This window comes from Papio anubis, chromosome 12 (genome assembly GCF_008728515.1).
Source record: "Papio anubis isolate 15944 chromosome 12, Panubis1.0, whole genome shotgun sequence".
In the NCBI taxonomy this organism is placed as follows: Eukaryota; Metazoa; Chordata; class Mammalia; order Primates; family Cercopithecidae; genus Papio; species Papio anubis.
This window is the reverse complement of record NC_044987.1, coordinates 50,775,669-50,794,122: the sequence shown is the minus strand read 5'-3', so window position 1 is coordinate 50,794,122 and position 18,454 is coordinate 50,775,669. Positions and strand designations below refer to the sequence as shown.

The window sequence follows — 18,454 nt, the reverse complement described above, 5'->3', positions numbered from 1 at the left end:
CTATCCTACCCCTCCCCAAGCTTTCTCATGGTGGTAGATTTGTGTACCATTCTTATTCACAGCTGACCACTAGCTCAGCCCCATTAAAGCATCAGCTGATGATCAGAGAATTTCTAATAATAGCTTAAGGGATGATCCATCCTGAGCTTTCTTTTCCAATGTGTGTGAGAGAAAGCCCTGGCTTAGGCTCTGGTCCCAGCCTGACTGCTCACTAGCTTTGTGACTTTGGAAAAATCATTTAGCCTTTTCTGAGCCTCATTAATCATAATTCCTGCTCTGCCCTCCTCATGGGATGGTTGGGAGGCTCAACAGGATGTGGATGTGCTTTGAAAATTGTTGAGTGCAGTACAAAAGCAAGAGCCTATAATTACTCCCTGTGCTCTCTGTTGCTCGGAGACAGATACCTAGATTATCATGTCAGGATCCTCACAATTCACAGGATGCCCCTTTCTTTACCCCAGCTCTTAAGGGAATGAACATACCACACCTTGGTTCACCTCCTCTCAGTCAAAGGTAGTGAACTCTGAGACCAATGGGGTTGGACTTAGAAATCTTTAGTGCTATGTCAGTGGCAAAGTAAGAGTGGATAGATAGGCATAGACCAAAGTAGGAGAGGTTAGGTTAAACACTGGGAAGAACAAACATGGTGTTTGGAATTGGGAGACACTGCACTCTGCAACTTTAGTATGTTTTAAGACCTGGGTGTCATCTTTTCTGACCAATTGTGTGACTTTGGGCAAGTTACCAAGGTCACTCAGATGTCGTTTACTAAGTTATCAAAGGTCTCTAGGCTTTATTCCTAAGGATTGCACTGAGCTAATATAGTGCTTACACTAAAATGTGAGCTGAGTTGAATCTCCTTTTTTGGAACCTATTCTGATATGAAAGATAGAGGCAGCTCAATTAGTGTAATTTTGGGGGCAGGGGCATAAGTTAGGGAATTAGAATCCTAGTATTCTGCAAAGCCCTCATGGAGAATTCACATTGCAGATTGCATGAAAACTTGGTCAAAATCTAGTTAGTAATTGTAAACTAAACATAACTGTTCAGTTGCTGAAATGCCATTATGTGTGTGCAGTTGAAGAAGGAGAAAAGGATATTTGTCAGGCTATGTGTAAGTATCTTGAACTCTTCCCTACAAAAAGCTATGACAAAAATAAAATTTTACTTAATAGGCTAAAGGGAACTAGTAAGGAGTTAAAGAAGTCTGGCTTAAATAGGAGAAAGCTGCATTTACTTACCACTCAAAAACATGTCTTCACAGGAAGGAAATGAAGGCTGCAGTTGATTATTCACATTAGAAGAAGTTCCTGTCCTGTCTCTCATCAAGAAGACGTCCCAAGTGGAATGGTTTCTTGATGAGGAAGCCTTCCCCAAATTTCCTATGTGGAAACCTTCCCAAGTTGCAGTTGTTGAGTAACATCGACATGATTGTCGATGATGATGATGAAGATTACAATGATGGTGGGAATGTATACTATGTGCCAGGCCCTGTGCTAAGTACTTTACTGATTATCTCCCTGAGATGATGCATTACCACCACATGATGCATTATTAGCTTCAGTTTACAGGTGTAGAAACAGAGGTTGGTAAAGGTAAAAGCTTGCTCAAGCTTATCTTTCTAGTAAATGAACAGGCTGGGCACAGTGGCTCACACCTGTAATCCCAGCACTTTGGGAGGCTGAGGCGGATCATGAGGTCAGGAGTTCAAGACCAGCCTGACCAATGTGGTGAAACCTCGTCTCTACTAAAAATACAAAAATTAGCTGGGCATGGTGCCACACACCTGTAATCCCAGCTACTCAGGAGGCTGAGGCAGGAGAATCGCTTGAACCCAGGAGGCAGAGGTTGCAGTGAGCCGAGATCACGCCACTGCACTCCAGCCTGGGTGACAGAGCGAGACTCCGTCAAAAAAAAAAAAAATAATAATCACAAACTCAGGCAGTCTCACCCAAGAGCCAACAACTATATATTGCCTCATAATTTGAATTAGTTTCTAGCTTCTGCTTTATTCATTATCTTAAGTTATAAGATATTTGAATTAAATTGAAGCAATATACAGAGATTTTTACTATTGCTATGTGTCTGAGTTTTAAACTTCCTTGAAAAAAATTTTCTGAGCTTTCAAATAAAGGCATCTTACTGCTTGCAAGTTACCTTATTGTCAATTTTTTGGGAACAAACTCATAAGGCAGACACTATTATCCCCTTTAACAGATGAAGAAATAGAAGTTCAGATAATTTAAGTCAGCGCTCCTCCAACTTATACAATCTGGGGGTCTTGTTAAAAGCAGGTCTGGGGTAGGGCTTGAGATTCTGCAGTTCCAACAAGCTCCTAGGTGCTGTTGAGGCTGCTGGTCTGGGGACCATCATTTGAGGAGCGAGGAGAAGTGACCTGCTTAGGATCACATAGCATGTAAGAAAGAGATCCTTGGCCGGGCACGGTGGCTCACACCTGTAATCCCAGCACTTTGGGAGGCCGAGGCAGGTGGATCATGAGGTCAGGAGATCTAGAGCATCCTGGCTAACACAGTGAAACCCTGTCTCTACTAAAAATACAAAAAGAAATTAGCCAGGTGGGGTGGTGGGCACCTGTAGTCCCAGCCACTCAGGAGGCTGAGGCAGGAGAATGGTGTGAGCCTGAGAGGCGGAGCTTGCAGTGAGCCGAGATTGTGCCATTGCACTCCAGCCTGGGTGACAGAGCAAAACTCCGTCTCAGAAAAAAAAAAAAAGAAAGAAAGAAAGAAAGAAAGATCCTTGAAGCCTAGTCTCTTAATAGTAGCTGGTTTCTAATGTGTGGTATTGGCAGTACTGGCAATGCATGATTGCCCTTTGTCTAGTGGGACAGGCAGCTGGACAAGTATCGGGACTTGAGTCTGCTTCTGACTGCTCTGCCTCTTGGTCATGCCTTATCCCCTCTCTGAGCCTCAGTTTCTTTCTATGTACAGATTTGGGGTTAAATTACATAACTTCTGAGATCTCTGAATACCATAGTACCATGGTAAATGATGAGGAGAAGTGCCAGGATGCAGGCAGAACCCTGGAACATTTCCATGAGACAAGAAGATTAAAAGGAGTCACCTTAGAATGCAGATCATTTCTAGGCAAGCTCCGTGTCCAGGATCAGTAGAGAAAATATTTTATCTCTGTGAAAGAGAATGATTAATGTGCCCTAGGGTGCTGATTTTCTTAGGGACTGTGAATTAGCACCAGAAACCTGGGCAGCTGCAAGGTCAGACTCTCCAGGCTGTGCTTTAAACAGGAGGGAGACAGCAGCTATTGGATCTCTGTCAATCTGTGTGACTTTCCTAAGCTTTGAGCCCTTTCTGGAAAGGTGGGGACTTCATTCTCATCTACCATTCTAGGGCAGAGCACCTTATCTTACATTCAAGAACCTTACAGTGGATGGGCATGTTCATTGAGGTGTGTGTATATAGTAAGTGCTCAAGTTTTAAAAGCTCTCTTGTGGACAGCAAGGTGGTTTTAAGGAACCAACAGTAACCCAAACAGAGAACTTTTCTGTTGAATTTATTCCTCACCAGGGGTACCTGGAAAAGTAGGGTTGACTCTCCAGGACTGAAGCCAGATGGGAAAGGTGTTTACCTCAGGACAGACGCCAATAAATAAAGAGGGCTAATGATGTTGATTATAGCAACTACTCTTTTTAATCTCATTTGATACAAAAAACCACCCTATGGGTTAGATATTATTAAGCTCATTAAGAAACAGAGGCTTTGGAGGTTAAGATGCTTATCCAAGGTGACAGCTTGTGAGTGGAATTTAAGTGCCGATCTGATTACCCCAAAGCCCCTACTCTTTCCATTCTGCTACACTGCTTATCCTATAAAAGCATTTCCAAGAGAGGGGCTGAGGATCACATTGGAGAAGTCATATTTGTCTGGAGAGTTGACCTTGGACCTCAAAAGAGAAGATACAGTCAGAAGGAATAGAGAAGTAAGGAGTAAAGGTGGGAATAAACTGAGGGAGTCCAGGACTTTAGCTGTAAATAGGGCCAGGAAACCTGGAACTCTGATAAAAGACCATTTAAAGGGCTTGTCACCTTTTTGGTGCTGCTTGCCCAAGATGTAATAGTGTTTCTGCATTCAAGGTGAGCTATTGCTTTTTGGCTCTATATGAAGCTGCAACTTCCTTTAATTCACCCTGATTAGCTATGGCTTCATTTTAGTCCCAAGGTACATGTATCTCTTCTTTAGCAGTGGCTTTCCTCCCTCTGACTCTTCCTGTCCTCATCCTTCGTCTGATCATCAAGATGAAATATAATCCTCCTGGAGAGTATGAGTGCATGCCTTCTTGAGATGTGTATAGGTTAATCACAAGAGACAGTGATTTCATCTCTCCTGGGCAGAGTTGACCTAGTTGGATAGACTCTCTCAGCCTGGTTTTCCATAGTTCATGATGCAAGGGCCAGGCATAAGTTTTGACATGAGAAAGCTCTGATTCAGAGAAAAGAATGTACAAGTGTATAACCTATTCATCATTTCATCCACAAAAATAATTATATTCCTACCATGTACCTGATACCATGCTACTCCCTAAGATGGGTGGGAATTGGTAGAAAAAAGAACACAAAAAAGTAGAAGACTAGTCCATGCCAAGGAGAACCTTTCTACCTAGTTGAATATTTCAGTATAAGAAAAATGAGGAACATATATGAGGTTGAGATGATCAAATTTAATGACTGAAGTGCTCAATCATTTGAAGTATCTTTATTAGATGTCTCTTATTTGCCAAGTACTTTGCAAGGGACAAGGTAAACCAAACAGTTATTCCCCAAAAGAAGCTTAGTTCTAGAAGGAGATGTTTACAAACAAGTGAAAAGGTCATTGCAAACCTTTGTTGGGTGTTTACTAAGTGATGAGCACTATACTGGACTTTGTCTTATAAGTTTTCCCTTTGATGTATTTATTGATACATAATATTATACACATTTGTGGTGTACATGTGAGTATTTGTTACAGAATGTGTAATCGAGTTGGGTATTGGGGTTATCCATCACTCTAAGCATTTATCATTTCTATTTATTGGGACTATTTCAAGTCCTCTCATCAAGCTACTTTGAAACATGCAATACATTGTTGCTGATAACAGTCACCCTAATCTGCTATTGAACATTAGAACTTCTACTTAAAATGTTTTAATTTTTAATTTTTGTGGATACATAAGAGATGTGCATATTTATGGGGTACATGAGATATTTTGATAGAGACATACCATGCATAATAATCATATCAGGATAAATGGGGTATCCATCTCCTCAAACATTTATCCTTTGTGTTACAAACAATCCAACTGTACTCTTTAGGTATTTTAAAATATACAACAAATTATTGTAGACTGCATTTACCCTATTTTGCTATCAAATACTACATCTTATTCATTATATCTAACTGTATATCTATATTCATTTACCATCCCCACTTCTCCCATCCACCACTACCCTTCCCTGCCTCTGGTAACTATCATCCTATTGTCTATCACTGTGAGTTCAATTGTTTTAACTTTTTTTTAGCTCCCACAAATAAGTGAGAACTTGCAAAGTTTCTGTGCCTGACTTATTTCACTTGATGTAATGATCTCCAATTCTATCCATGTTGTTCCCAGTGACAGGATCTCATTCTTTTCATGGCTAAATACACTCTATTGTGTAGATGGATCACATTTTCCTTATATATTTTTCTACTGATGGACACTCAGGTTGCTTCCAAATCTTGGCCATTGTGAATAGTGCTGCAGCAAACATGGGTGTGCAGATCTCTCTTTGATACATTGATTTCCTTTCTTTGGGATATATACCTAGCAGTGGGATTGTGGATCATTCGTAGTTCTATATTTAGTGTTTTGAGGAACCTCTAACCTTCTCTCCATGGTGGTTGTAATAATTTACAGCCCCACCAGCTGTGTACAAGGATTCCCTTTCCTCTGCATCCTCACCAGCATTTGTTATTCCTGTCTTTTGGATATATCATTTTAACTGGGGTGAAACAATATCTTATTACAGTTTTTATTGTATTTATCTGATGATTCATGATGTTAAATACCTTTCATATACCTGTTTGCCATTTACATGTCTTTTGAGAAATGTCTATTCAGATCTTTTGCCCATTTTTAATCCAATTAGATTTTTCCCCAAGAATGTATATCTTCTATCTCTATCTAACCATATGTTTGTACCCATTAACCTCTCTTCATCTCTCACTCCTACACACACATCCTTTCCAGCCTCTGCTATCAGTCATTTTACTCTCTACCTCCATGAGATCAACTTTTTAGCTCACATATGAGTGAGACTATGTGAGGTTTGTCTTTCTGTGCCTGGCTCATTTCATTTGACATAATGACCTCTAGTTTCCTCCATATTGCACAACTAACAGGATTTCATCCATTTCTATAGCTTAATAGTGTTCCATTGTATATGAATGCCACATTTTCTTTATCCATTCATCTGTAGATGGACTCTGTATCTTTCCTCTTGTAAATAGTGCTGCAATAAACATGTGAGTACAGGTATCCCTTTGATGTACTGATTTATTTTCCTTTAGGTAAATACCTAGTAGTGGGATTACTGGATCATATGGTAGCTCCATTTTTAGTGTTTTGAGAAATCTCCATACTGTTTTCCACAGTGGCTATACTAATTTACATTCTCAAGAATAGTGTATAAGTTCCCTTTTATCTGCATCCTCTCCAGTGTCTGTTTCTTGTTTTTTTAACTAATAGCCACTTTAACTGGGGTAAGATGGTATCTCATTGTAGTTTTGATTTGCATTTACCTGATGATTACTAGTGGTAATCATTTTTAAATATACCTATTGACCATTTGTGTGTCTACTTTTGAGAAATGTCTATTCATGTCCTTTGCTCATGTCTAAATGGGATTATTTCATTTTTTATTGAGTTTTTTTGTATGTTTTGGATATTCCTTGCTGAATGAATAGTTTGCAAATATTTTCTCCCATTCAACAGATTATCTCTTCACTGTGTTGATTCTTTTGCTGTGCAGAAGCTTTGTGTTTAATGTAGTCCTATTTGTCTATTTTTGTTTCGGTTGTCTGTGCTTTTGAGGTCTTAGCCATAAATCTTTACCTACATCAATGTCCTGAAGTGTTTTTCCTATGTTTTCTTCTAGTGGTTTTATAATTTGGGGACTTATATTTAAGTCTTTAATTTCTTTTGTGTTGATTTTTGTGTATAGTAAGAGACAGGAATCTAGTTTCATTCTTTTGCATATGGATATTTATTTTTCCCAGCACCATTTATTGAAGAGGATATTCTTTCCCCAATGTATGTTCTTGGTGCCTTTGCTGAAAATCAAAGTAAATATGTAAATATGTAGGTTTATTTTAAGAATCTCTATTCTGTTCTACTAGTCTGTGGGTTTTATACCAATATCACGCTGTTTTGGTTACTATAGCCTTGTAATATATTTTGAAGTCAGGCAGTATGATACCTCCAGCTTTGTTCTTCCTCCTCTAGATTGCTTTGGCCATTTGGACTCTTTTTTGGTTCCACATGAATTTAGGATTTTAAAAAGTAAGTCTCTGAAAAATGATGTTGGTATTTTGGTAGGGATGGCATTGAATCTGTAGCTTGCTTTGGGCAGAATGGTTATCATTTTAACTATATTATTTCTGATCATTGGGCATGGGATTTATTTCCATTTGTTTGTGTCCTTTTCACTTTCTCTTATCAGCAATTTGTAGTTTTTCTTGTAGAGATCTTTCACCTCCTTGGTTAACTTTATTTGTAGCTATTTTAATTTTTTTGTAGTTATTGTAAATGGGGTTGCCTTCTTGATTTCTTTCTCAGCTAGTTCATTATTGGTGTATAGAAATGCTGATTTTTCTATGTTGATTTCATATCCTGCAACTATACTGAATTTATCAGATCTAAAAAAGCTTTTTTTTGGTGAAGTCTTTAGGTTGTTCTAAATGTAAGATCGTATTATCAGCAAAGAGGGGCAATTGGACCTCCTCTTTTCCAATTTGTATACATTTTAGTTCTTTCTCCTGCCTGATTGCTCTGGCTAGGACTTCAGTAATAACTTGAATAGGAATGGTGAAAGTGGGCATCTTTATCTTTTTCCAGTTCTTAGAGGCTTTTAGCTTTTCCCTATTCAGTATGATGTTAGCTGAGATTTTGTTGTGTATAGCCTTTATTATGTTGAGGTACATTCCTTCCATGCCTAGTTTGTTAAGAGTTTTTTTTTGTTTAATAATGAAGGGATTTTGAATTTTATCAAATGCTTTTTCTGCATCTGTTGAGATGATCATATGGTTTTTGTCCTTCACTCTGTTGATGTGATATATTATGTTTATTGATTTTCATATTTTAAATCATCCCTGCATCCCTGGGATAAATCCCTCTTAATTGCTCTATATTATTTTTTGATGTGCTGTTGAATTCAGTTTGGTAGTATTTTGTTGAGGATATTTACAACTATATTCATCAGGAAGATTGGCCTGCAGCTTTCTTTCTTTCTTGTGTCTTTGTCTGATTTTGGTATCAGGGTAACGCTGGTAGAATGAGTTAGAAAGAATTCCCTCCTTTTAAATTTTTTGGAATAGTTTGAGGAGAACTGGTGTGTGTTTTTCCTTGAAAGTGTGGTAGAATTTGGCAGTGAAGCCATCTGGTCCTGGACTTTTCTTTGTTGGAGACTTTTTATTACTGCTTTAATCTCATTACTTGTTATTGGTCTGTTCAGGTTTTCTGTTTCTTCCTGATTCAATATTGGTAGGTTGTGTATGCACAGAAGTTTTTCCATTTCCTCTCAGTTTTCCCGTTTGTTAGTGTATAGTTATTCACAATAGTTTCTGATGATCTTTCGTATTTCTGTGATATCAGTTGTAATGTCTCCTTTTTCATTTTGGATTTTGTTTATATAGTTATTCTCTGTTTTTCTTGATTAGTCTAGCAAGTGGTTTATCAATTTTGTTCATCTTTTCAATTTTTCATCTCATTGATCCTTTGTAGTTTTTCATTGATCATTTGTAATTTTTTAAAAAGTCTCCGTTTTGTTTAGTTCTGCTCTGATCTTTACTATTTATTTCATTCTGCTAATTTTTGGTTTAGTTTGTTCTTACTTTTCTAGTTCCTTGAGGTGCACCAGATTGTTTATCTGAAATCTTTCTGTTTTTTTGATGTAAGCCCTTATTGCTATAATATTTACTCTTAGCACTGGTTTTGCTAGATCTTATAGGTTCTGGTATGTTATGTTTTGATATTCATCTCTTTCAAAATTTTTTTGATTTACTCTTTAATTTCTTCCTTACTCTAATTCAGGAGCATGTTGTTCAGTTTCCATGTACGTGTACAGTTTCCAAGGTCTTCTTGTTACTGATTTCTAGCTTTGTCTGTTGTGGTCTGAGGAGGTATTTGATATGATTTTGATATTAAAATTTTGAGACTTATTTTGTATCCTATCATATGGTCTATCCTGGAGAATGTTTCATGTGCTGATGAGAAGAATCTGCATTCTGTAGCTGTTAGAGGAAATGTTCTGTATGTGTTGGTTAGGTCCATTTGGTCTAAAATGCAGTTTAAATCCAATGTTTCCCTCTTATTTTTATTTTTTACTTTGCTTAATACAGTGTAACCAATATTTGTTACATTTCTGTCTATATGATCTGTTTAATGCTGAGAATGAGATGTTAAGTCTTGAAATGTTATTGTATTGGAGTCTATTTCTCCCTTTAAATCTAGTAATATTTGCTTTATACATATGGGTGCGCCCATGCTGGGTGCATAAATAAGTCTGTTTAAAGTTATTATATCATCTTCCTTAATTGATCCCTTTATGTGTCTCTTTGTCATGTTTTTTAAATTAAAGTCTGTTTTATCGGGTAAAAGTATAGCTACTCCTGCTTGCTTTTGATTCGTTTGCATGGAATGTCTTTTTCCATCCCTTTACTTTCAGTCATATGTGTCTTTACAAGTGAGATGTTTCTTGTAACCAGTAAATCACTGGGCCATTTTTTAAAATAAAATTCATTCACCCAGTGAATGAATTTTAAGTTAAAAACTTAATCCATTTACATTTAAGGTTATTATTGATTGGTGCCTTCTGGGACTCCAGAAATTCTAACATTTGGTCACATTATGGTGTCCCATATGTTATTTAGGCTTTGCTCATTCTTTTTTTTTTTATCTGACCGTGTTACTGCAAAAGACCTGTTTTCAAGTTCTGAGACATTTTCTTCTTGTTGTTCTAGTCTATTGTTGAATTTTTCAAAAGTTGAAATTTTAAAAATCCAACGTTTTGAATTATTTTTCTAGGATTTTTTAAATTTCTTTTTCATTGATATCTATTGCTGGAGAATTATTGTGTTCCTTTGGAGGGGTCATATTTCCTTATGTTTTCATATTTCCTGTTTTTACATTGATGTCTGCACATCTGGTGTAACAGTTGCTTCTTCCAATTTTTTGAATTTACTTTTGTAGGGGAAGACTTTTTCCTGAAGACATATCTATGGTATTGTTTAGACAGGGCACTTTGGCCTTGATACTGAATGCACATAGTAGTCTAGTCTTTGTGTGATTTCTTTGGCTGTAAATAGTGTCAGTGGTATCTGTGATTTCCTTGGTAACTTAGGGTGTGGTTATTGGTGGAGGCTGTGATGAAGTTTTGCTGAGGACTGGAACAATGGGAGGGCCAGTCTTTGGGCCCCAGTGGTGGCAGTAGTAGGCTAAGCATTCTCGTCCTTGGGCTCCTGAGAGGCATATGCTGGCACTGGTGTCAGCAGGTCTAAGTGAGCTGATTCTTGGGCATCTGAGTGGCTTGCTCAGATGCTGCATAGGGTCAGCAGTGAGTTGGGTGAGTGAATGGGTTCCTGGGCTCCTGGGAAACAGGTGTGGTGTGAGTGATGGCACTAGCAGTGGCAAGAATACCCTCTGTGTCTCGAGTGATGTGTGCTGGTGATAGCAGTGGCTGTGATAGACTAGACAGGCCACTCTGCAGGCCTGCAAGTCGTGTATGCAAGTAGGTGCCAGCTGTGGTGGTAGCAGCAGGGTGGGTGGACCCAACTTTAGGCCCCCAGCAGGAGTGCTCAGGTGCCATTGGTGATGGACTGGGTGATCCCCAGTTCCCCAGACTACGTGCTGTGGCATGAGTGGGTGGATGTGGGCAAAGCCAGGCTGGGCAGGTGGGGGACTCTCTCTGGGTACACTAAAATATGTGATGGCTCCACTATTGGAGGCCGTAGAGTGACTGCCTATGGCTTGCACTTTGGCCCAGGTGGCAGCAGCCAGCCATGGCAGTGATGCAGGTGCGGAATGTCAGTGGAGCTCCAGGAATGTGGCGATGCAGGTGCTGTTGAGCCTCAGGGCAATGTGTGGTCTGTTGGTGGTTAGGCTTTCAAAATGGTACCATGTTATAGCTGTTTATGACTCAGGGTGTTTGGGGGGCCAAGCATGAGCTCCCACTCTGGAGCAGTGCCTTTGTGTGCTCCCCAGGCAGCTCTCTGTATCAGTTTCAGGCCCACAAAGGTTAAAGGGTTCTCCTGTGGCTAGGATTGCAGTAGTCCACAGTGGAAATGTGAACCACCAGAGGGTCTTTCAGTTACCCTTTCCCCACACTGGGGAGTCTCTCCAGGCTTCCAGCCAGTCTCGCCTGAGCAGGCCACCTCACTTCCCTTTCTGCCTTGCTTTAGGTATTTCCTGTCATGCCTCGATTGAATTCCAGTGTTTTCTCTTGGACAATGTATTTGAAGTGTGATGATCTACTCACTATTTTGGTTCTTTTTGGAGGAAGCCAAGTACAATATGCCTCTAGTCAGCTATCTTGAAGCCCCTCTTGGGCTTTGTCTTTTGAACTGAAGGCAAAAAGACGAATAAAGACAAAAACATAATCCTTTAACAAGATCACACACGAATGGTGATGACAACCATGTAAATATATTTTTATGTCCACATGAAATGTGATCAATAGAAGTGTAAGCCAAATACTAAAGAAACTCAGAAAAAAGAGAATGTAAGTCTGTATTATAGGAAGTGTGGGTGGAAAGTGGGCATGGCCAGGGAAGAAGGAAAATTTGGAATGTGATGATGGAGGAGTGAACATTTTCCAGATGGGCAAGACATTACTAGTAGAGGGAGCAGCACTTGAATTGTCACAGGGCATTTGGAGCCTGCAAGTAGGTGTCTAGGTTTGGGGTAAATAAGATGCAGTGATGAGAGATGAAGCTGGATAAGTGATCAGGGGCTAGATCATGAAAAGTCTTGTGGGCCACACCTTATGGAAGTTAAATTTTATTTAGTAAACAATGGAGGATAACTGAAGCATTTTCAGAGAGAAATCAATTTAATGGTTTTGAAATTTAACAGGAAGGTGAGACTCGAGGCAGGAGGAACTGTTAGGAAGCTATTTTAACAAATCAGGTAAGAGACCATGGTTTTTCAGTAGGCATGGGGAAGAAAAGGAAGGAATGAAGTCTAGAAATATTTGGGAATTCATATTTTCAGTACTTGGGTATGCAAGGTGAGGGAGGAGAAAGGATCTAGAAGAGTCTATGTTTTTTACTTGGGCATTTGTGTACACGGTACTGCCATTTACTGAGATTTGGAAAATGGAAAATGTGATGGTTAATTTCATGTATCAACTTGGCTAGGCTATCATATCCAGTTGTTTGGTCAAACACCCATCTGGATGTTGCTGTGAAGGTATTTTTTAGAGGTGATTAATATTTAAATCAGTAGACTGTTAGTATAACGGATTACCCTCCATAATGGGAGTGGGCCTCATCTAATCAGTTGCAGGCATTAAGAGAAGACAGAGGTCCCACAAGGCTGAAGAAATTCTGCCCCCACACTGCCTTCAAGCTCAAGATTATGACATCAACTCTTCCCTCAGTCTCCAGCCTGCTGGCCTGTCTTGGAGGTATCAGACTTGCCAGTCCCCACAATTATGTGAGCCAATTCCTTAAAATGAATCTATGTATGCACCCTCTTGGTTCTGTTTCTCTGGAGAATCTTGACTAATGCAGGAGGATTTCTTTTTGTTCAGGTTTGTAGTTGATAATTGCTTTGCTAAACACAAATATGCCCGAAGGACATTATGTTAAGTGAAGTAAATCAAGTGCAGAAAGATAAATGCCACATCTTCTCCTTCATGTGTGGGTGATAGGGTTTGGCCGTGTCCCCACTCAAATCTCATCTTGAAGTATAGTCCCCATGATCCCCATGTGTCAAGGAAGGGACCCAGTATGAGGTGACTGGATCATGGGGGCAGTTTCCCCCCTGCTGTTTTCATGATAGTGAGTTCTTATGAGATCTGATGGTTTAAGTGGTTGACAGTTCCTCCTTCATACACCCTCTCTCTCTCTTCTGCTGCCTTGTGAAGAAGGTTCCTCCTTCCCCTTCTGCCATGATTGTAAGTTTCCTGAGGCCTCCCCAGCTGTGTGGGCATGTGGGTCAATTAAACTTCTTTCCTTTATAAATTACCCAGTTTCTGAGGCGGACCTGGCAGTGAGCTGAGATCCGGCCACTGTACTCCAGCCTGGGCGACAGAGCAAGACTCCGTCTCAAAAAAAAATAAAATAAAATAAAAAAATAAAAATAAATAAATAAATAAATAAATAAATAAATTACCCAGATACAGGGAGAAAAAAAATGAAAAAAGGGGGCCCCCCCCCCCCCCCCACAAAAAAAAGGAGAGGGAGAGACACCCTGTAGGAGTAAAGAGTAGAATTGTGGTTGTGAGAGCATAAGAAATGTTGGAGAAAGAAAGATAAGTAAAGGTACAGTAATGGATACAAAAAATACAGCTAGAGAGAGTGGGATGTCCAGCTTCCAAATGGGAACCTTCGTAGCACCAGTGACAAAAAAGAGAATTAAATACAGGTGATGTTGAGAAAGGCAAGAAGACTTTTGTTGAGAAGTGTGTCCAGTGCCACACCATGGAAAAGGGAGGCTAGCACAAGACAGGGTCAAATATCCACGGTACCTTTGGGCAGAAGACAGGTCAGGATGCCGGATTCTCTTACACAGATGCCAATAAGAATAAAGGTACCACCTAGGGAGAGGATGTACTCACTGATGGAGTATTTGGAGAATACTAAGAAGTATATCCCTGGAACAAAAATGAGCTTCACCAGCATTAAGAAGAAAGGCAGAAAGGGTAGGCTTGATAGCTTATCTCAAAAAAGCTACTAAGGAGTAAGAATTGGCCACTGCCTTATTTGTTACAAAACAGAAATGTCTCATAACTTTTTTATGTATGTTAATATTTGATTTCATAAACCAGAATTCATATCATGAATGACAGAATATTTTTTGTTGAACAGTCCTGGTTTAACTAAGACTGACTTGTGGTTCAATGAATAAGCTTGCCTTTTTAAATGTTAAAAGTAATTCTAATTCAGTAAATGCTATCATGGTTTTCTACTTCTAAAGAGAGGACTGAACTTCATTAGTAATGTTCAAATTTTCACAAAGATGGTGAATGCCATCTTAAAATCTATTGGAAATTGGTTTTATATTTAGATTTATGTAACTGATTATATGAATATATTTAAATACTGGGGAAATTCCTTCACTATCTCAGAACCAAGCAAGATTCATCTGTGCTTTGTGTTCATTTGCCTCTTAAAGGCAAGGGCTGAACATAAGGTAGCGATGTCTACTTTACATTTTTGGTCTTAACTATGCCAGTCCAATTAGAACTCCCTGTATCTAAAATGGTTTCTTTTACTCATTGAAAGGCATTTTAGTGTGGTTTACGTGTAGTATCAAATAAAGAATATTTAACACTTAAAAAGTTATAGCTAGATAGGAGAAATAAGTTCTAATGTTTTGTAGCACAGTGCAGGGTGACTATGGTTAACAATTTAGTGCATACTTTCAAAAAGCTGGAAGAGAGGATTTTGAATGTTCACAACACAAAGACATGATAAATGTTTGAGGTGATAAATATGCTAATTACCCTGATTTGGTCATTACACATTTATTGAAATATCACTCTGTATCTCATAAATATGTATACTTATCTTGTGCCAATTAAAAATAAAAGGAAAAAAAAAAAAAGAAATGGTTTGCTGAAGCAAAGGCTCAGGATTTTTAAAAGAGAAAATGAGGGCTTATTTTTGTTGTTTATGCTAGGGGGTGTTGTGGTTCAATATCAATGTTGTTTATTTATTCCTTTGAATTGTTGGACAATGTCCCTTCTAGGCTTCTGTTGTTGTATGTTAGAGAATGTGGGATATCTGAATGTGTAATTCTCACTAGTAATGAAATGCACCATACACTAGAACTTACTATTAGTTTATTGAAGCTAGAGTTGTTGTTGGCTAGTTTCTTTAGAATTTATATAGATGATTTGTACTTGTAAGGAAGTGCTAGAAATGCTTCTCAGAAACATGCAGCACTTGAGTTCAAGACTAGCACCTTAATTTCACCTATGGAAAGAGAAGTGTGTACTTCAGTGAGTCATAGGAGGTAGTAGGATGTATGAGATTCTCCTGCAAAGCTACAATTGGAAAGGTCTGGAACAAGGAGAACTTTGCATGATTTCTTGAAGCTTTACTATTTCTTTATTCACTTCATTTCCTGAAGAGCAAAACTTTGGCATCAAACAAATATTGGTTCTCCACCAACTATGTTTGTGCCTTTGGGCAGGTAAATTCATTTCTCTGGGCCTTAGTTGCAATATCTGTAAAACATACCACTTAGGGTTTTTCAAAGATTCATTAAGATGTTATTTATCAAGTGCCCTGTCCAGGGCCTGGTGCAGAGTTGGCTCTCAAGTAATGGAAGCTATTTTTATTATTCTTTAAATTTATTTGTTTCTTTGTAGGCTTTCAAATTCCGGATCTCCTAGGATAGTTACATATGTTCTGTCTGTTGGAACTTGTAGAATTTTCTCCTGTCCAAAGTGGAGTTGCAGATCCTCAACCCCTGAATTCTCTCAAGAATGAAGAGAACTGACAGGAAGTAGACATGATATCTTCATGAATAAATGATTCTAGGTGAGGAATAAACCTTATTTTATGAGGAACAAAACTATACCAGGAAGCGTATCTCCCCCATTTCTCCTTTATCCAGTCAGCTGTATTCATTCTCCAAACCCAGGTCACTACCATCTTCTAAAGGTCTTTATTGTCCTCACCAGCCCTTCCCTGAATTTCAGTGCCATCCTCAGTACTCCTGAGAGACATCTCCAGGGATCAGCATCATGTTGTATTTTATGACTGGTGGCCCTGGGGTTATTCTATAGGTGGTCCTACTTGACAATGGAAAGTGGCTTTACATGACTTAAACAATCTGTTCTCATCTTTGTATTCCTGTCTAATGGGGAGCTCTTCAAATGGAAAGGAATACATTCAGTGTTTTTATCCTCTAGTGCTTAACACAGTGCCTGGAACATTGTCTATGGAAAGCATGAATGATGGATGAATGAATGAAAATCTGCAGTGAGATACATTCAGGACTATGTAATAAATATTCTTTTTCATCATTCACTGTTCTCTATCACGTCTGCATCTCCTCCAAGTACTGCTGATGGCACTGCATAAATGTAAAATTTATCTCAGAGTTCTGCAAGTCCATCCCCAGGCTCTGCCCATCACAGTCAGATTCAATAAGGCAACTTTCTGTGTGCATAAGCAAGATGAGGTAGGGGGGCAGTGAGTAGAAATGTGATTAGTTTTTAATGAGGCTAATCATTCTGAATATCAAGTTGGTTTGCATTCTCATTAGCAGTTTTCATAAATTGTTTGAAATGCTTGCTCATAAAGTCAGGATTGCAAACTTAGAGATGAATCACTTCTACCTTGGCTTCCTGTTGAGTGAAGATTATTAATTGCATCCGTTCTCATCAGAGCTCCCCACGCACTGCAGCCTTTATTTTTAGAACACTATCTGTTGCCAGTTCCTATCTGAACCCATTCTACTTTAGTCTCATCAGGGAATATGAAGTTAAATCTAGGGCAAAGAGAAGGGAAAACCTAGAAAACTGAGTCAAGAGTCCTGTTGGACACAGTTTCAAAACCTCAACTTTGGAAAGAAGTCATTGTAGGAGATCTACAACAGCCTTCTGGTTATAAAACCTGTAACTCCTTCTCATACCGCACTGGCTCTTACTGGCCACAAGTAGGAACCCTACCTGCAGAAGCTTTAGCAAGCATTTGTGCCAGTGTACTGCCAAAGTGCCACCCACTCTATCACCTTTAAACCTTGGGCCCCTACCCACCCAGAGAGGAGCCACCATTCAGAATGTATCTTTATGATTCCTTTACTTTTAGTTACTGATAAAATGTATGCATTCCTAAGCAGTATCATGTTAAGTTTGGTAGAATCTAAACTTAATGTAACATGTATCATGCTGAATTTTTTTTTTTCTTTTTTGACTTGCTTTCTTTCATTCAACCTGCTTTTAAGATTCATTCACGTTGATATATGTAACTGTAAATCATTCATTTGCTGGAGGAGTGCAGTGGTGCAATCTCGGCTCACTGCCAACCTCTGCCTCCCGGGTTCAAGCGATTCTCCTGCCTCAGCCTCCTGAGTAGGTGGGACTACAGGCACACACCACCACGTCCAGCCAATTTTTGCATTGTTAGTAGAGAAGGGATTTCACCAAGTTAGCCAGGATGGTCTCGATCTCCTGACCTCATGATCTGTCTGCCTTGGCCTCCCAAAGTTCTGAGACTACAGGCGTGAGCCATGGCGCCTGGCCATAGCCCTCAAGTCTTTAATCCAAATTCCTGGGGCCAGATGTGTTTACAAATACAGACTTTTTTGCTTGTTTCCATAAAGGTAATAGGATACTTAAATTCCATCAATAACATGGCACTCCCAGTAGGGTCTGGAGAAGCATTTTCTGATTAAATATATAAATATTTCTCCTTAAAATATAGAAAATATTCACACTAAATGGAATAATAAAGACACTAAGTAACCTCATGTTAGCTCATGTTGGGCTTTGCTGCCAAATAAATTATAAAATCACTTTTAGCTTTCAGAGTTTAGGAACTGTGGGCCTATTTAATGATTATTTTTCTATTCTGTCTTTGATAGAGATATTTAGTTGACTTCCAGTTTTTCGTTATTACAAGTAATGTTACTAAAACCATCCATATATGCCTGCCCACCTCCAGGAGGCTCTTTGAAGGCTGGGACTGGGTCTTATTCATCTTGGTATCTTCATGGCCTACCACCCAGCCTCAGTAAATATGTTTTGAATGAATTAATAAGTGCTTAGACACTTTTCCCATCTTGAAAATTATGGATCTCTATTTCAACCACAAAAATTAGTCCAAAGATAGAAGCTCAATTCACCAATACCTTTAAAAAACTACTGCAATAAATCACATAAACAAAATCCCCAAGCAACTCTAGTAGAAATTACCTCTATTGTTCATTAGATAGATTGCCTTCAGGTGTCTCTCTGTTATAACAGTGAGGCCTTTCAAAGGACATCCTATTACTTTTTAAGTATAATATC

General features: G+C 38.9%; 1 protein-coding gene across 6 annotated transcripts in view; it reads left to right on the top strand.

Moving 5' to 3' along the window:
* Positions 1 to 18,454, top strand: part of ANKRD42 (ankyrin repeat domain 42) — a 187,395-nt gene that overhangs the window by 135,111 nt on the left and 33,830 nt on the right. For 2 of the 6 annotated variants that reach the window (XM_017948814.3, XM_031653074.1), the window contains one exon: positions 1,265 to 1,683. The exons of 3 other annotated variants lie outside the window; for them this stretch is intronic. In XM_017948814.3, the coding sequence (XP_017804303.2) occupies positions 1,265 to 1,301 (37 nt within the window). In that variant the 3' untranslated portion in view covers positions 1,302 to 1,683. Of the gene's footprint in view, positions 1 to 1,264; positions 1,685 to 18,454 lie in introns of those variants that run through there. One more of the 6 variants, XM_031653072.1, reaches the window with a different exon arrangement.